The 20,161-nt window shown below is 39.4% G+C and overlaps 1 protein-coding gene across 2 annotated transcripts in view; it reads right to left on the reverse strand.

The window, feature by feature from the left end:
- UNC5C (unc-5 netrin receptor C) overlaps positions 1 to 20,161 on the reverse strand; it is a 369,308-nt gene that overhangs the window by 125,211 nt on the left and 223,936 nt on the right. For both annotated transcript variants that reach the window (XM_036269940.1, XM_036269932.1), the window contains exon 3: positions 2,441 to 2,584. In XM_036269940.1, the coding sequence (XP_036125833.1) occupies positions 2,441 to 2,584 (144 nt within the window). The remainder of the gene's footprint in view (positions 1 to 2,440; positions 2,585 to 20,161) is intronic.

Consider the following 20,161-nt stretch of genomic DNA (forward strand, 5'->3'; position numbering starts at 1 on the left):
CTTCTTGGAACCAGCCAGCCTTCTGCCAGATACCCGTCTGTTCCCTCTGCCTGACTCCCTCGCCCCTCCCCTCCGGTTTCTGCAACTGGCAGCTTCTTCCTGAGGCCTTCCTTGACCCCGCTGCCCGGCACTATCAGTACCCTTTCCTGTTTTGCTCATCGAACTTACCACTTGCTCTGTACCTGATTATTACTTGTTATGTGTCGCGTTGTCTCCCTCACCAGAACATGAGCTCCATGAGGGCAGGCAAGGGCCATCACATGCTTTGTTTCGGGTTTCCTACCTAATATCTACAATTGTTCCACGAAAAGAGAACATGTTTGCTAAATATTTGTTGAATATTTGCTGCATTTTTACAAACAATGAAGTGAAACCCTTCATTATGAACAATAGCTGGAAAGCATAGAAAGCAAAGTATTTCTTTTTTTTTTTAATCCTCACCCGAGGATATTTTCCATTTTTTGTACAGATAGAGTGGGAGGGAGAGAGAGGAAGGGAGAGAGAGTGAGAAACATTGACGTGAAGGGACACATCGAGTGGCTGCCACCCGCACGACCAACCAGGGCCGGGGACAAACTGCAACCGAAGTACGTGCCCTTAGCAGGAACCGAACCCGGGTCTCTCCGTACCGCAGGCCGACGCTCTAACCGCTGAGCCAAACTGGCCAGGGCGAAAGCAAAGTATTTCTAATGTAGTGTGACTAGAATGGAGAAATTCTTAGTGGCCAACCCTGGAAACATGGTCAGGATATGTAAGCCATGAAATCTGGTGTTATGGGCTGAGTTGTGTCCCCCAAAATTCACATATTGAAGTCCTAAGTCCCAGTACCTCAGAATGTGACTTTTGCCCTGCCGGTGTGGCTCAGTAGTTGAGCGTCAACCAGTGCAAAAAGAGGTCATCAGTTTGATTGCCAGTCAGGGCACATGCCCAGGTTGTGGGCCTGATACCCAGTGCGGGACATGCAGGAGGCGGCCACTTGATGTTCTTTCTCATTGATGTTTTTCTCTCTCTCTTTAAAAATCAATAAAGAAAGAAAGAAAAAAAAAGAAAGAAAGTGACTTTGTTTGGAGACAAGGCCTTTAAAGAGGTAATTAAATTAAATGAGGGCTTAAGGATGGCCCTAATCCAAAATGACTGATAATCTTAGTAAGAAGACAAATGTGGACCTGGACAGGTACAGAGGGAAGACCACGTGAAACGAACTACCTACAAGCCAAGGGCAGAGGCTACAGAAGAAATCAATACTGCTGGCATCTCGATCCTAGACTTCTAGCTCCCAGAACTGTGAGGAAATGTTTCTGTTGTTAAATCCATCAGCTCTGGTATTTTTTATGGTAGCCCTAACAAATTAATATAATGCTATATTCCCTTGTAAGGAATTTTGACTTTTTCACACAAGCCACTGTACAATTTTAAGCAGGAAGAGATGAGATGAGACCCGGGTTTTAGGCAGACTGCGTTTGTGGGTGATGTGGAAGAAGGACTGGGAAGTATGTACAGTGGTTGCGGTCTATATCACGGTGACAGGAAGGAAGAGGTGAGTGTCAAATTGGGGATGCATTGCAGCCAGGACTGTTGGAAACCCAGTGACATTTAGAGATAAGTGATATTGACATCTGCCACACAGGAGGAGTGAGTAAAATGCACATCTGCAAAGGGATTCAGTTAATAAAACTTACCTGGATTTCATACTTGAGAAAATGTCTCAGTCTGCAACCTTAACACAGATTACAGCAGCATTCGTGATGCGAACAGTATGCATTGGAAAAAGGAGTCTGCAGAAAGAGCTGCAGGCTCTCTCTCCTTCTTGGGGATAATATTAGCATATTAACTCCGCGTGTTATATATTAGCATACTAAAGAATCTGAGGAGTTTTGCAATGAAAAAGCTTCTATAACTTTGGCCAAAAAAAAGGTATTTGCAACACTGATTTGACTACAGAACCCTTTTTGTGAGGCACCTCTGAACCTCTCCCTGAACATGGAGACTCTAGGAAGGAACGCAGCGTGGAAAATAGCAGTAATTTTGATGCACTAGAACATTTCCAAAATAAACAGAGAAGCTTTGTCTGGATACTCTTTGTTCCCAATAGCAAAACTAGTCAACATTGTCTTAACAAATTGGCAGAATAAACTCATTAAAGGAATACAGTTGGCTTTTCCATAACCTAATTATTACCAGATTTAAAAAAAAAAAAATTCAGAATCTTTTGAAGTAGCACTATTTTTTTTTTTTTTTTTCATGTCCCTAAAGGAAAACTACTCAGGGCCTTGAAACAGAAAATAAAGTAATATTCTGGCGACTTAAAGGAAAAGTGCAGCTCAAATGCAGAAATCCAGAAACGTTTTTGACCAGCTCTCTGATGCTGGGGCATTCGCCATCCACACTTTCTCCCGGCCCATGGGGTCCGGGGCCCCGCGGGGTCCGCGCGATGACTCACATGCGATGCGCACGTAGGCTTTGCGGCTCTTCGTGGTGCCCGCGGAGCTCCAGGCCACGCACTGGCACCAGTAATCTTCGGGCCCAAAGAGTTCTTCCACTTGCTGGCGCGAGATCTCAATGCTCACTTCCCGGACGATGAGACCTAAGCAGACACAGGAAGATTTAAGTCAGGAGAAGATTTGTATGAAAGAAATACAAAGCATCGTGCCATGTATTGCTTTTCCCCTCAGTGATCCCTCTTGATGCCATAGATCAACATCCCTGATATTGCCTCTCCTCTCCTCTGTCCTCTGGCTCCAGTAACTCGGCTCACAACCTTTTCATTCTCTTATTTGCTATTTCAAATCTTCTGGATTCATCAAGAGATGGAAGTGAGGATCTATCACTCCACAAATTTATACCTTTCCACAGATGGCCTGGTAGTCATCCCCCACCAAGTTATCTTCTGTATATTTAAATGTGAACTTGGATTTCACAGAGTCTAAGGAGTCTACCTCAATTATATAGGTTGTGGGGAAGAGACCAACATGCTGTACACAGAATTACAGACCTCAGTCTTCCTAAGGCGATTTGGTTCACAGGAAGTGAGGGAGGGAACCACCTAAAGCTATAATCAGTGCATAGCTCAGAAATATGTGTACCTATATATCAGGTTTTATTATATCACCTAGTAATTTATAAATATGTGGTGATTACTTAACAACAAAGTTACTTGAACACTTGTGTTTCGGTTATATATTTCAATAGACTATATTGAAAGATATTCTAGGCTTAGGTAACGAACCTCTGCTATTCTATCCAAAGAATGTGTGACTTTAAGGTTTTCATGTGTACTATTTTGAAAGCTCAAATGTTTCTCTGTAATCGTCACATAACCAAAATCTGATTAGAGGTACAATATGCTCCCGCTAAAATGCTCAAATAATTGGAATTTGTTTCACCAAATTACATAATCCTAAATAATATAAATTAAGAATCTGAGATGATCATTTTAGGGGTATTTATCTTGAGGTATCAAAGCCTGTTTCAGAGATTCGTTCTACAGTTCGCCTCTTTGCACCGAGCAAGAACGATGATCTCGAAGATGTGCCCAGGTAGCTGTCAGTTCTCCTGAAGAATGAACGCTCACTTTCCAGATGGAGTGTCGATTTAGAGAACTAACAGGCGCACCCCTCAGGGGGTAGAAGAATGTGCTCTGCCTCAAGCAGGAGCACAGGAAGAAAGATTAAATGCATTGCTTTCTCCCATTCATTCATTCATTTATTCATGAACACATGTTTATTAAGTATCAATTATATAAAAGACACTGGACTAGGCACTTGGGAAATGATGAGTAAGGTAGTGATTGTTCTCAATGAACTGATATTATGAGGAGGGAACATATTCACTACAGATCGTACACTTTATTATTTAAGTATAATTGTGTTCAGCGCTGCAAAGGAGACACAGAGAGACACTTAGAATGAATAACAAGGGGAATAAAAGATCCAATGTGAATTAGGTTTGTTAAATTATATGCGGAGAGGGACAGGACGTATGGGAAGAAGCAGGAAAGAGATTGGGAAGATTGAGGTCCCAGGAGAAGACAATTAAGCCCCAGACACAGAGAATAATGGCATGAGATGAACTAGAGATAAGGAAGGAACCAGTTTACATAGTCTCGTAGACAGACTAGCGGTTCTCAGTGTGGACCCCGGGAGAGCTGTGTTAGCATCACCTGGAATTTCTTGGAAATGTGAATTCTTGCGTCCCACTTCAGAGTGAATAAATAACCTTGAGAACCAGGCCCAGCAATCTGTGTTTTAACAAACCCTCCAAGCATTCTGATGCCTGCTACAGCTTGAGGACCACTGTTGTAGACCATGTTTAGGATTTTGAATTTCTCACTAAGAGTCATGGATATTATTAAAGTGTTTTAAGCCAAGTAGATGATACAATCAGATGAGAATTTTTTAAAAAAAGATGTATGTATGATATGTACAAGATCTAGTTTAACTAGTTCTTTAGAGTTTAATTAGTTCATCAAAGTTATGATTTCTTGTAATGTTTGATCACGACGTTTGGGTATAGGTGACATGAAAAAGGTATCAGCTAGAGATCCTAAAAAGGAGTCTCCCAGAACTTTCCCTAAAACCTAGGACTTGCTCAAATGGGTAACAGCACTCAGGGAAATTAACTACCCAATAGAAGTAGGTGCTGTCCCACTTGGGAACATACAATTATTTTCTATCAAAAGCTGATGGGACTTGAGTCACAGAAATGACTAAGCTGTTAGGTCCACTCATGAGTCTCTGAACTGGAATGAAGCCCAAGAAAGTGGGTTTTACAAATCCTCGGGCAGGGCAAGACCCTGAGAGGCAGCTCTATTGTCAAGACTTATATAGTATATTTAAAATTATTTTTAAATTTTGGAAATTAAGAATTCTCTTATGTTTATAGAGTGATCAGCTTGACAATAATTTTCTCTTTTTCTTTCTATTAAATCTATTGGGGTGATACTGGTAACAAAATTGTACAGGTTTCAGGTGCACAATTCTACAACACGTCATCTGTACACAATTGTGTGCTCACCACTGCAGGTCAAGTCTCCTTCCATCACCATTTATCCCTCCTTTACCCTCCTCCACCTCCCTCTACCCCTCTTAGTAACTGGAATATCCAATCCCTCACCCCTTTATGAAAAGACCGGTTTATTATTTTAGTAAATATTCAACTGATAAAATGACCGCACAGCGAAAATCCTAGTTTATGAACAAATAACACTACGTTCTTCCCTGTCTCTTGGCCCTGCCTAGGCCGCTCACTTTCCTGTCTCACGTAATCATTCTCATTTGCCAGTAGCTAGAAATCCACACAAAGATGGAGCACAGCTTTTCTACCCCTCCCCCGACCCTTAAAAAATTCCACTTTCTGGTGTTTAGTACTTTGGCCTGTTTTACTTGTTTCTACCTTCTCTCTTCGTGCAGAAACTCACTTACTGGAAACAAAGCTCTTCCTGTAAAGTTGTTGCAGTAATTTACTGTCACCGAAGGGCTGATAAACTTGCTGTGTGTGTTTCCTCAGGACTCCAACGGCTCTTTCCAAAATGCAGAGCAGCAACCAATGGGCTCAGGATATTAAACCACATACAAATATTTTGTGTCCCAAGATGACAACTTCAGGTTTCATTCCCCTCACCCCTTTTACTTAAAGCAATTACAAGAAACGTAATGAAATGCTAGGGGAACTTCACTAGGGCTACTGTATCCTTTTAGCCCAAATACGTTCCTGACTGTTTCTGCTGACCACAGATCTGAAGCCTTTTAAGAAGCCACAGACTGACCCTCCTGTACAGGAATTACTCACAGTATGAATGTTCTTAATTGTGTGGCCCGGGCTCCCTGTGGGTGTTGGAGTGAAGCACACACCCATTTTTATCCTCAGCTTCACAGATGCCCCATTCAGGACGGGATGGATTATTTACAGTTCTGTATAGTTGTCCTGCCACATGCCCCGAATTTACATTCCAACTTTTGGTCAACAACACAAGAACAAGAAAGAACTAAAACATGAAGTATCTAAACACAGCTTAGGATTCCCTAGAATCTGCACATTATTCTGACTCCGGGGCACGCTTACGTCCCATCTTTTCATGGCCACAGGTAAGTTCATTCCCTGTGACATTTTGCGCATCAAACCAGAGGCTAGCGGTGTGAGTAAAAGTAGGTAATATCCTTTCTCTTTGAAAGGAAAATTGCAAATCTGCTTGAAGCCTTGAGGTACCAAAAAAACAAGCTGCCTTAAAATGTGAAATGCCATCAGTATTACTTCCAAAGGTGGGATGCTTTGAAGAGCATTTGGGAACTTGAAATTGGCTTCAGGTTATTTAAAGGTGGGGGGAAATGCTCCTCTCTACACAGGCTTTACTCTAATACAAATGTGTATTTCCCCTCATATCTGATAACATCAAAGATTTCCCATCACTGTTCTTCCTTTAATAGTGGCATCTCAATGATGCACGCTGTTTGAAGTTTGCAGTGATTTGCTTTTATAATAGAATTCATTGTGATGTGGGAGCCAGAGTGCAGGAAAGTAATTAGCATGCTATACCAAGAAGTCTTATAATGAGTACAAATATGCGCTTGTTAATAGGGGTTTCAAATGATTTTAGAAATTCAGAGGCAAGTGCAACTCTCTGATTGGATTGTTGTGAGGTGATCCATGATTATGGCAATACAAGCTGCTAATTGACATTTATACTTTATCTTTAGCCTATTTTAATTTCATAAGAGTGGGCAGGTACCACAAATAGAGTTTTTCTAGAGTATTATAAAATGATCACAAATATATGATGAATATTGTTGTATACTTATTTAAAACAAGATCCATATTCCCCCAGAAATGTAATCTATAGTGCTGCTAACAAATATGAAAATTCCACGAATGTCAAAAATTATCTAAAATTCCAGAAATATAAAGAATAATCAAATGTCACTTACAGCCGTAAGCTGTTTGTTTATCTTTTTATTCGGTGGCATTTAAAAAATCATGCATGATCTTAAAATATTTTTAAAAATATGGTGATCACATTTGTACCTTCTGATACCCCATATATGTTTCACGAAAAAGCATCCTAACTCGACGTTAGATTCCTGAGTTGTATTTCTCATTCCTCCGAATTGCTTTCTCTTTCATGTGGCAAATTGAAGTTTTGAGACAGCGTGTTCTGCAGACTTCTTCCAGCCCTCTCCCTATTGGGGGAAGAGCTGCAGTGGTCACTGGGCAGAATCTCATTATAGAACATTCACAGTTAGGACTGGAGTTGGTGGACAACGTACAAAGCGGCAGGTAGGGATGTTCCGGAATACATTACATGTTATTGAATTAGTGTGGTCTCTTTTTCATGTTTTCTTTTAGAGTGTAATCCTATTAGTTTTTGCTAATAGGATCTAAATATGAAACATATCAGTTCTAGATGTCTTAATATAAATTAAATCACATGAGATACCATCATTATTTAAAAGGATGTCATACCATAAAAACTGATAATTATTTTTGCAATTCATAACTCACTAAAATAATCAAAGTATGCTGCTTCAAAGGTCGGACTTTCTAATCATGACACTGTTTTATGTCACGTGAAGTCATCTGACAACCTTTACATTGCATCAGGAAAAGGAGCCCCTGTGAACACATAACTTACGCACTTCTCTCTGAAAGGGTTTCCTTGAATTTTTGATACAACATTGAATATGTAAACAGGACATCTAATTAACTAAAATCACTTTGTGTGATTGGGAATTAGAACTTACTGGTGTATTGAATTTATTATGAGCGTAATTTTGTTAAAGTTACATTTACTATCTTTGTGATCAAGATCAATGTACCCCAAAGTTACAGGCTAACGTGGCTAGGACTGAATGGTTCATGGGACGTGTTTGGAAATATTTCATACCTAGGTCGTGAACTTGATTCTTTTTTATGTGATCGTTTCTAGTCACTTGGTTCTGTCTGGTATCCTGTGTCCAATGAGGATCTGTGTTTTGTTTTGTTATATTTTGTTTTGTCTAGAACTGAGAAGAAAATGTTCACTGATTATGCATCTGGAATGGGGAGATTCCTACTGCTTCTAGCTATATAGCAGCCATTCGTAAATTCAGATTTCCCCCTTGAGACTTGAAATTTTAATTGAAAAATGATATTAAAATAGTGACAAATGATTAAAATATAGTGACAATGTTAACACCCCTTTCCCCTTTCCAACCACCATCAAACTTAGAGATGCAGGTATGGAGGGGATTTGGAGTGGTGGGTATGCAGAATATTCTTTCTTACATACAGGGTTGTAATGAGTTCATAGAAATTAAGCCTACCACTCTGGCCCATCGTTTAGTTCCTGTTCTCACCTTTGCTGATGAAAGCCCTGTTTAACCTCTGTTTCAAGAAGCCTTTCTGAGACCAATATGCTTTCTGTAATTTACCTCTGCCTTGTGTGTCAATGTTCTTTAAAATATAAAGGAACAACTGTAAAAACATGATGGCAATTTGTTTAATTCGGAAGGACACAGCACATTCCATTGATAGAGCAAATACACTACTCTTTCTAAATATTTTTCCTAAAACACCAAAGCTACTATATATATTTGAATGTACAGTCCAACACTTTTTGAAAATTATAATGCTTAATAATTATCCAAATCTAACAACATACATTTCTTTGTGTTCTCATTTAATGTAATTAGTTAGTAATATTAATACAAGTAATTTTAACAAAACTAAAAAAGATTCCTATCAATAAGAGTGGGGAATAATGACATGTTCTTAGAGATCTGGTTGACTCTGTACTTTTGAATTATAGATCTCACTTTCTCACTTTCACTCTTGTTTGTTTGTTCATTCATTCATTCATTCAATAGCTATGTATTGAGATTCTGTGAGGTGCCATGCACTCTCCTATGCTCTGTGAATTCAGTGGTGAAGAAGGCAGGGAAGGTTTCTGTTTTTCCACGGGTAACATTCCACTGTGGAGGTAGTTCCTGAGCATTTATTTTATGCACAGTAATTTCTTTTTTTTTTTTATGCACAGTCATTTCTAAGATAGCCATAGAGATGAATTGCTTATGGATTCTTCAGAAGTTTACTCTCTAATACAAAAGATAAAAACAGAAGTTTACTGAGTAAAGGAACTCTGTCATATGCATTGTATATCTATCAATACAGTAATGAGTGAGATATTTATACTTTTATAGCTGTAACACACAGTGATGTTAAATCCCAGATATTAAGTAAATGTAATTCTAATTCTGAAGAGTAAAGTTAAGTAGTATTTATTGGACATCTACCATGTGTCTCAGCTAACCTGCATCATAACCCTTGAGGATTAATATTGCTATACCTATAATATGGGTAAAGAGCAGAGGTCAGAATGTAAATAATTTTCACACAGTCAACAGTTACTGAAATCAGGATTTAGCATTTGTCTAATCAATATGTTGTCTTTTCGGTACACCAAATATCCCTCAAACTCTGTCTCAGAAAGTGTTCTCTGTTCAAATAAGTTTGGGGATTTCTGTTCAATACATGCTCCTTTTAGAAGCTCAGCATGCTCACCACTATATTGAAGGGATTGGTCAGAACTGCTGCCATAAAGAAGCCTGTTTAATTTGGATTGCCACCATTTCCCCCAAATTTACTTAACCATAGAACCCTAGAGTCAACATAAACACAGAACCCCATCTCATCATGGCTTTCAATGTGGTTTTGTTTTCTCCATACATTACTTTATTAAATAAAAGCAATTGATTGTCTGGAAAATTCTGCAAATCCTATGAAGAAAGCTGTAGTGATCAGGGGAAACGCGGAGAATGCATATTTGAGTCTGATGCCGTAGCCTGGTTTGAGTTTAAAGATTTAGAGAGGAATCAGAGACAGTTTAGGAGGAGAGAATAGCAGGAAGCCAAAGAGCAAAGATGACAAAGCATGGAGCACCAGAGGGGAGAGCAGTTTATATAAAACCATCGAATTAGATAGAAGAGAGATTCATGGAGAGCCTTGAATGGCAGCTAGAGAAATGTGTTGTGTAGAGCAGGGAGCTAGTGAAAATTATAAAGAGGTGAAATGACATTTTGAAAAACGACATATGCTTTAGGAACATTAATCTGTCTCTACTAGTAAACAAGACTAATTTGATTTATTTTAATAATTTTAATTTTAATTATTATTACAAAATTTGTTTTCATAGCTATGATCTTACACCAAGTCATTAATCATAAGTGTTAAGAGCAATATTCTTGACCCTCTGAAAACACTGTCTGACAATGAAACCAGGCACATATATTGAGAACAATAATTACTCATACTTTTGGGCTTTCATTTTGAACTTACTCCAAATGATTTAGAAACACGTATTAAGAGCAATAACCTCTGGAGTCACTGTCACTCATAACAGTTCACACACATCATATGTATTTGGCACAGCTATTTATTTATCTTAAAGGCAATATATTTTATATTCTTAACAAGACTCTAAACTCTATACAGTTTCAATATTTAAAAAAAAATTCAACTCGTCCAAGAATATTCTTTTATTTTATCCTCACCCGAGGACATTTTTTTCATTTTTTGTTCAGATAGAGTGGGGGGGGGGAGAGAGAAAGAGAGAGAGAGAGAGAGAGAGAGAGAGAGAAACATCGACGTGAAAGGGGCACATCGAGTGGCTGCCATCCTCACGACCCAACCAGGGCTGGGAACAAACTGCAAGCGAGGTACGTGCCCTTAACGGGAACCGAACCCGGGTCTCTCTGAACCACAGGCTGACGCTCTAACTGCTGAGCAAACCAGCCAGGGCCCAAGAATATTCTTATTACAACTGGGGTACTGGACAAATATTCCTCTACTATACAACAACCTACTGATTTATTTATAAGAAAATAAATTTTTGCTCTATATTTACTGTTTGACTTTTGGAAAATAATTTTGGAAAGTCAAAATTATTTTGGGAATAAAACTAAATTCTTTAAAAACATAATTAATTAATTTTTTTATTACAGGCATCCTTCCTTTTTCCCCCATTGACACCCTCCTCCCTGCTCCACCCACCTTCACCGCATTGTCGTCTGTGTCTGTTGGTTATACATATATACATATAAATTCTTTGGTTAATCTTCACTCACCCCCCCTAATCCCCCTTGCCTCTGAGTTTTGTCAGTCTGTTCCCTATTTCCATGTCTCTGGATCTGTTTTGTTCATCAGCTTATTTTGTTCATTATATTCCACAAATAAGTAAGATCATATGACACTTGTCTTTCTCTGATTGGTTTCTTTCTTAGCGTAATATTCTCCAGGTCCCTCCATGTTATCTCAAAGGGTAAGAGAAGAGAGCTTTCTTTCTTACAGCTGCATAGTATTGCATTTTGTATATGTACCACAGATTTTTTTATCCACTCATCTAATGATAGACACTTGGGAAGTATGTCCTCCCAGAGAGTAGAATCCCTTTCCATTTTGATGCTGGTTTCTTTCGTAATACAGAAGTTTTTTAGTTTGATGTAGTCCCATTTATTAATTTTTTCCTTTGTTTCTCTTGCCGTAGGTGATGTATTTGTGAAAATTCTGCTATATGTGATGTCTGAGATTTTGCTGCTTACATTTTCTTCTAGGATTTTTATGGTTCACAAGTTACATTTAAGCCTTTTATCCATTTTTAGTTTATTTTTATGTATTGTAAGTTGGTGGTCTAGTTTCATTTTTTTGCATGTAGCTGTCCAGTTTTCCCAACACCATTTAAAAGATGGTCTTTACTCCACTGTATGCTCTTGACTCCTTTGTCAAATATCAATTGAGCATAATGCCTTGGGTTTATTTCTAGGTTCTCTGTTCTGTTCCATTGATCTATATGCCTGTTCTTGTGCCAGTACCAGGCTGTTTTGATTATAGTGGCTTTGTATAACCTGATATCTGGAATTGGCTTCCCTACAACTTTGTTGTTCTTTTTCAAGATTGTAGAAGCTATTCTTTTTTTTTGTTTCCATATAAACTTTTGAAGTATTGTTCTAGATCTGTGAAATATGCTGTTGGTATTTTAATAAAGATTGCATTGGATGTATAGATTACTTTGGGTAGTGTGGATAGTTTAATGATGTTTATTCTTCCAATCCATGAACATGGTATATGCTTCCACTAATAAAACTACATTCTATTTAAAAAATTACCATTGTAGATACTAATGGGAGGAGTACACTGACTAGAAATTATATTAGGTTCATGTCCGGCTGAGAAAGACATGATTAGTTATAAAATTTTCCCACCTAGTTGGGAGAGTTAGGTCTGGGTGGGGACATCAATTGCCCATGGTAATGCAGATATGGCTACCATATTTAGAAATGGAGTGTGAACAGTAGGAATTGGTTCTAGGGAATTGCCTTGAAATTTTTTTGTCCTTCAACCAGTTCACTCAGGATTTCAGTGGCCTAAGTCCCCATTATACTGAAGTGCAGGTGGAGTGAGGCTACCTTGACATGATGAGTGGAAGAGTGTACTTATTTTGGCAACTAAAGCGCTTACACAGCTCACCTATTAGAAATTCCTTATATCCTTATTGCACCATACAGGTGAGGCAAGGACATTAAGCAACTGAATGAATATTACTAATTAAGTGAGTTCTGACTAATTTTGCGTAGAATAAGCAAACTTCCATATTTAAATAAAGATTTAATATTGAGGAGCACAGTGATGTCTTCTAGGGTCTTTACTTTCCAAGTAGAATGTGTGTTCCATCAGGATAGAGGGCTTTGTTTGTTGCATGCTGTTGCTGTGGCCCAGAATAATGATCTGACACATATGGTAGGTATACAGTAAGTCTTTGTTGAATTAATACAAGAATATTTCCCCAGGACTCTTACATATTTATTAAAAACATATGTAGTTGTGTCTGATTATGTCCTAGAAGAAAGGAACTTGTCATGATGATAGCTCCTACCCTGGCCAGAAGGACATCATGAAACACAATTTTGACTTAAACTTTGAACATGCTTGATATTCACACTGAGAATGGGGTGGAGGGGGAGAAAGCATAGGTATCATACTGCCATTTTAGGGCCTTCAGAATTATTTAGAATAGCTGAGTAAACACAGATCAAAAACCAATGAAAATATTCTTTATCCTTTGTCTTTCTTAAAAAAAGAACTCTAATATGTAATTCGCAGCAAGAAGAAAAAATCTAACTTGTGACGTCCATACAGTGGTTAAAAATATTAGTATTTCATATTTTCAAGCCAGGACTATGCATTTTGAGCTCCTACAGAAACACAAATTTTCGATTTTTACTTTATGTGGGGTCTGAGAAATAAGTACAGGGATGGGAAAAAGTTGATTTATAGTATTAGTACAAGTAAACAATAAAATAATTAATGAATAGTAATACAAGAATAAACTCTGTTTTGTATACTCACAACTGTAAACCGACTTTTGCACCAGTCTGTATGTGTTCTGATATTTCCAAAATATTTCAATATATTCTGAGATCCTTGCCCTAAATCATTCTTTTATCTTTCCAAAGGAAGAAATAATTTATTTATTGTTTTAAAAAATATTTTTATTGATTTTTTTTAAAGAGCAAAGAAAGGGAGAGACAGAAACATTGATGTGAGAGAGGAATATCAATCGACTGCCTCCTGCATACGCCCTACGGGGGATAAGGCCCGAAACCCAGGCATGTGCCCTGCCTGGGAATTGAGCCGGGACCTCTCAGTACATAGGATGATGCTCAATCCACTGAGAGATAAAGGGAGGCACAACTACCGGGCAAAGGGAGAGATATTTTAATGAAAACAATGCAAGTAAGTATAGAGCACTTAGCTCCCCACCCCTTTTAAATACAGAGAATGTCTCCTTGCTCGTCTGATGATTCTAAATTACATGATAAACAGAAAGCTTTAGATAGAATTCCAGAATATAATACTGCTACAGATATGCCAGTAAAATCTGATTTTTAATAATCCATGGCCATTAAGTTAATTGAGAGTATTATCTTTGGAAAGTATCTGGTTCAAATTCTGATTTTTCCAGCAACTACAAGTAGGTATGACCTTGGGGAAATTCCTTTGCTTAACTAAAATATCACTTTCCTCAACAGGAAAATAAGAATCAAAATTCCCAACTCAATGGGTTGTTTTAAGGATTAAATGAAGTGATACTGTAAAACTCTTTGCGAAGTAAGCCCTTAAATAAGCTAACTAATAAAATTCCAAGAACTGGAATGGTTTATGCTATGCTGTGTATTAAATAACACCCTTCATATCAGAGTCTTCACAAAACGAGAGCTTGTTTTTCTATCCTAAAAGCTTCCAGGGAAGCTGTCCTACATGAGCTTTCCTAGTGATTCAGGATGCATCTCTCTGGAATCTGCATCCTCTCAGACATGGCTTCCAGGGTCTCTGAGTGAGGATAAGAGAGAATCGAAAGCCAATACCTGCTCTCGAGTCCCCTGGCTCTGCAATGGCATCATAACTTTTGCTCACAGCCTACTGACTAGGAGTGAGCAGTTGGCCTGGCTGAACAGCAAGGATGCCGGGACGTGTAGTATTCCTGTGTGCCCAGGACGGAGAGCGGAACTGGATCTGAGCATCAGAATCCCTACTCCAGGGGACTCGATAAAGCTACTTCAATAGAAAAACCAAGGAATTGAACTTTTCAGAAACCCTAATGACATTGAAATACTCATAGTTATCAGGTCAAATACAATTTGGGTTTTGTTTTCTGTGATATGAAAAGCTTTCACCGACAGAAAGAGTTAAATGAAGAAAAATAGAATATTTGACGAAAAGGAAGAAGGGAAACGAGACTTTTGGTCCTGGCTTGGCTGCCACCGTGAGTAACTTTCAGCAAGCCATTATATTTCTTGTTTTCTTAGTTTAAATCAATAAAAATAGATACTCCTTTACCAGTGTACTTTACAGGATTTTTACTGGATCAAAAGACATCTTTAAGAGAAAGTACCTTTATCGACAAACTGCATGTCAAAGACTGTCAGCTCCTTAGATCTTCCTAGGAACATAACTTGACCCTATTTTCTAGCTTCCTTTGTTTTTGAAGTGGCCACAAGAACAATTCCAGTCAATAGAGTATGAGTAGAAGAAACATGTACCTTTCCTTGGCCAAGCTGCTGAAGAAGCTGGTAGGAGTTTTGCTTATTGCCTTTTCTTTTCTGCTGGATGGATGCAGAAGAGAATGAGGCCTGAGAGGATGGCAAAGCCAGAGATGGAAGGAGTCTAGGTTCATGCCTGACCAAAGGGAACTGGGATGCCTTACAGAGAAGGACACCTTCTTGGGACAATTATGTAAATAGATGAACCATTCTATCATGATTGAGCCATTCTATCCTTGGGGATTCCAATGGTTACTGCAGCTTAGCACAATATAGACTTAAATGACGTACTATCATATGCTTGGAACCCAGTGGCTCTTCATAAATGACTATTGGGTAAGTGGCTGAAGAAAATACTTATAAATCTCATAAATTCTTTTTTTCACTATTGAGGCAGGAAATTAAGAAGTAGGAAAGTTACTTTGCAAGTGGAATGGGGAAACTGAGACAGATAGCTGATTCAAACTGCCCTCATTCAGCACCCTGACCCACCTGCCTCCTTCTTTCTTGCATGACTACTCCTTTAAGCATTAAGCCCGCAGGACAATAAGGTTCTGATAAACATCACTCTTATGAACAAAGCCTTGGGTTGGTTGTAGAGAGAGAGAGTTTTGATCAAACTAGAGATACATCCAGGCCTCAGTTATATTTCAGGTCCAGGCCCAGAAAAGCAGCACAATCAGATGAAGCAAAGCCATGGCTGGCATCAGGACCAGATGCAATGACCAAAGACCCCCTACCCTAGCTACCACCAATCAGTGGAGAACATGACCGTGACCCTATAAGCTCATTCTGATTAATCAGCATATTAAAGGACACATCTGGTAAGCCTATGAATATTCTATCAAGATTCTTGCTTGAGGATTCCCCTAAAATTCCTGCCTTTAGAGAACAGATACAAATGCTTAAGATAAATGACCGAGTGCACGCCCGAGCCTTCCTTCTTCAGGTGTGCATCTCTGTTTCCTTTCTCCTAAGTTTGAAGGGCTCTTCTTTTGCCTCTGTAATTTGTTTCCTGAGTCCAAGCAGCCCAGCTGGCTCACTTCTTCTGTCTCTGACTTTCTCTCTAAAAGGCCAAGGCAGCTCTCTACGCAGCACACTCAGACCTTCCCTTTGAGTGTACTTTCATTCACATGCTAAATAAGCTTCCTCTCCCTTCTCCTCCTCGAGTTCTTGGCTCCAATTCTTCCTTTGCTGAACTCAAGAACACACAGCCCACATCACTGGTAACGCTATGATTCAGGGCTTAGCTCGAAATTATTAAATTACTTACTTTTTATTTGACAACGTCTTGTCAGATACCCAGAGAAGCATTTCTATTAATTCCAACTTCTCAAAGATCTGAATGCACGTCTATAATAGTATGCTCAAAATGCCATAAAACCGAGGAATTTGCTTAGTATGTAACAAAATATGATTTTCAAAATGTTATGCTTATGATATTGTTCTCGTTTTGGAGGAGTGACACCTGATTCCGCCTGCAGGGCACTGTTTGTCGTCATATCCATTCTGCACTAGCATCACACAGAAGGAAGAAATGAGGACTGTTTCCCACTATGAGCTCCAATTCCCTGATATACTTATGTAAGTGTATAACACTGCCAACTGAACAAACAGCTTCCATCATGTGTCTGTTCATATCTCCAGGCAAAGTTTTGTTCTCCTTTCTTCCTTTTATAAATGTATTCTCTTCAAAGGAGACATACCCTAGTGGATAAACAGTCTCCACGGGAGACCAGGAAAGCTAGCTATTTAGTATGTGCAGTTCAGCGTCATGAGGTGTGGAGTCACAGTAAATAATATTTTTTGATGATTCTAGCGCTAATAAAGATGATGACATTTTCATGATTAGCTGTGTTTTTGGTAAAGAGAAATTAATGGATAAGACTATTCCATCTGAAGGGTGAATACAACATGCTGACAAAAAAACTGGGTTTCAGCATAAAATGGATATGTTACATAGACAGTATATATGCACCTAACGTTACTATGATATTTATATGCAAATCATTCATCCTGTGTTTTCTTTTACCTACAGTTGAGATGCATTTACTTCATACCCTATTATAAGCCCATTTAGTCACATTTCAGTCAGATCCCACAGCATATGCAGTGTTGAATAAATCAGTGGTTAATAAATGTCCTTGGAAATATGTTTAGAGATAAATAATGAACTACTATATCTGGTCATAAATGTACACTTTTTAACTCTCAGAATCGTAAAAGAAACATAAGCTGACTATTTTATACCTATATGAAAAAAGAGAAATAGAGAGAGAGCAGTCGCGTAAAGGGATCCTGGTTTATTCCTCCTGAATGGGATGCAACAGACAAAAAATAATGTTATCGTAACTGTTCAAAAATTTCTCCTGCAAAGGAAATACTAAATGAAAATGAAGGGTCAACCTTTCCGTCAAACGTGTTTCTTGTCTCAACTCCATGGCTTGAGTCACTGGGCCAGCCCCACAGCAGACAAAACTGCAGGCCACTCAGAATTCCAGGCCCAGTGCTCATCCGCTCCAAGGGACTGACCAGCTGACCACCGGCAGACTTTTAAGTTGCAGCAAGATGGTTTGAAGAGCAGACTGGGAGGGCAGTACAGGTGGAAATACAGATCAAGTAAAGATAAAAATATGTGCACTTTGAAAGAGTGCAAGCAAGGCTTTTAGGTAATAATGAACAGGGATATAGCTATAGAAAACTGAGAAGGGCCCTGGCTGGGTAGCTCAGTTGGTTAGAGTGTCATCCCAATGTTACCATTGTAACCAGCTAATATTACTTAGAGAAAAGGAGCAAAGGGGAAGCCAGAGATTATAAGCCTGGTTATCTGGGCAGCTTCACCAGGAAGCTGCCGTTTTACACTCCCCAGGGAACCTCTGATCCATTCCCTGCAAATCACTGAGGAAAGGTGTCCAACAAAGGGGAAGATGGACACATGCACAGTGAAACGGGATGACATAGGGAAGGTACTTGCCTGTCAGTCTAACCTGAGAACAAACATCACTAGCTAGGGAGTGGAGCCACTGCAAGTGCGCAAACATTTGGGAATATAAAATACCTGGGAACAAGGGAAGTCTCTCTTGTCCCTCTTGCCGCTTGTGCTCCTGTATCTTGCTTGTTACATGATCCAGGCTAGTCACTCGGTGGCCCTAGAAACCACATGGCTACAGCCAGGTGGACCCCACGTGCGGTGGACGGCAGCGGAGAACACACGCTAACCTAGCCAGAGGCTGGACTGGGCTGTGCTTTAATATGGAGCAGAAACTCTGGGCAGCGACATGGATTCTAGCTCTGCTGGAGACAAAATGGGACCTGTCCCGTGCTGCCTGCCAGAGCATGAGGGTCTCCTAGAGCGAGAAGAGATGTTGGAAATCCAGGGGTTTAATTCCACAGAAATAAAGCTTTCCACGATGCCTTATCTTCCGACGGGGCCTCAGGAAATTCTTATTCCCATGGCACCCTAAGAACTCCAGTTCCACCAGCAACAGGTGGGGACACAGAGGTGACCCTACCAATAACACCAATATGCCAAGGTTTGGGGTTCTATCCCTGATCAGGGAACATATAAGAATCAACTAATGAATGCATAAAAAAGGGGAACAAGAAAATTGATGTTTCTCTCTCAAAATCAATTTAGAAAAAGAAAAATGAGAATACAATAATTTCTTTCGCATGAATAATTTCCGTAGTCTCTTTTATATTCTACTCTATAATCCAATATCTGTACACTTCCGACATCTATACCTACATAATACAGATTTATGTCCCCCGCACACACCTCAAACATGTCAACCCAAATTTCTGCAAGTTTCTTCCTATGCAGCCAGTTTGGGGTTTGTTTGAAACGTCTATTATGTGAGTCATCCCTTAGCAATACTTTGAAGTTCCATCCCTATTAAAAGGGAAGCGGGATCTGGAGTCCTAAGAAGAGAAATAATAACAGTGCATGGCTATTATTTCATGTGCTTCTGAGCCTGAAATAAATCTCACTGCTTAAAAAAAAAAGTAGAACACATGGACCAAAGTTAAAAAAAAAAAAAAGGCAAAAAGAAAATGTAGAAGGTTAAAAGAAAACACATAAAATCTTGCCAAAGGTTTGTGTTTTACATAAAGCTGCAGTTGGGACTTCACAAAGGAAGTCTCTGCGCTTTTTATTTCTGGTTCAGAGGATTTACATGCTCTTTCTAATGATCTGGGCCTTCAGCACTGGTAATGTCTCCCAGTCCCCAGCTTAGCGCTCATGCAAAATTGAAGCACTTTGGAGGCAGTTTAGTAGCTGCAGATGAATCTCAATGTGCAGGAAAAGGCATAATGGCTGTTTAGCACTTGCTAGGAGAAGCTGAGGAAATCAGGGGGAAAAAATCTATTGAACTTAAGCCATCTGGGAAGCCAACTGAGAGCTACTGCATTAACAACGTGTTTACATTCCCATTGTGTTGCTAGGCCAAGCAGGAGTGCGTGTGTGTCCGTGTGTGTAGAAAATTACCAAGTGAAGCTCTTTTGATTATATTGGCTATTTTGGTTTCATTTTGGCAACTGCTCGGGGAAAGAATTTTCATGAGCAACGTGGGTATGAGAATTTTCAGGTCTCCGTGAGACAGGAAGTCTGCTAACGTGCAAGGTTGGCAAGGATGCCACGGGTATGAGGAACTGAGCGATATGTAGGAGCCTGGCTGAGCAGTTCTTTTCCTGTATCTGGCTCACAGTACAATGCAACAGATTGGGGCAGGCTTCAGAAAGCTGGTAGAGAACACTAAGGAATACTTTCTTTTTATATATATTTTTTTTCTGTATTGATTTTAGAGAGAGAGGAAGGGGGAGAGAGATAGAAACATCGATGAGAGAGAACATCAACTGGCTGCCTCCTGCATGCCCCCCACTGGGCATTTGGCCCACAACCTGGGCGTGTGCCCTGACCAGGAATCGAACTGGCGACCTCTTGGTACATGGGTCGACGCTCAACCACTGAGCCACACTGGCTGGACCTAAGGAATGCTTTCCTTGCCTTGTGCTTTTATAGTTAATTTAGACATTATTGACTAAATGAGGGAAATTAGATAAATCCCTTCACTTTCAGCTCCCACTAACCCTACTCA

This window comes from Molossus molossus, unplaced genomic scaffold (genome assembly GCF_014108415.1).
Source record: "Molossus molossus isolate mMolMol1 unplaced genomic scaffold, mMolMol1.p scaffold_m16_p_1, whole genome shotgun sequence".
Classification (NCBI taxonomy): Eukaryota; Metazoa; Chordata; class Mammalia; order Chiroptera; family Molossidae; genus Molossus; species Molossus molossus.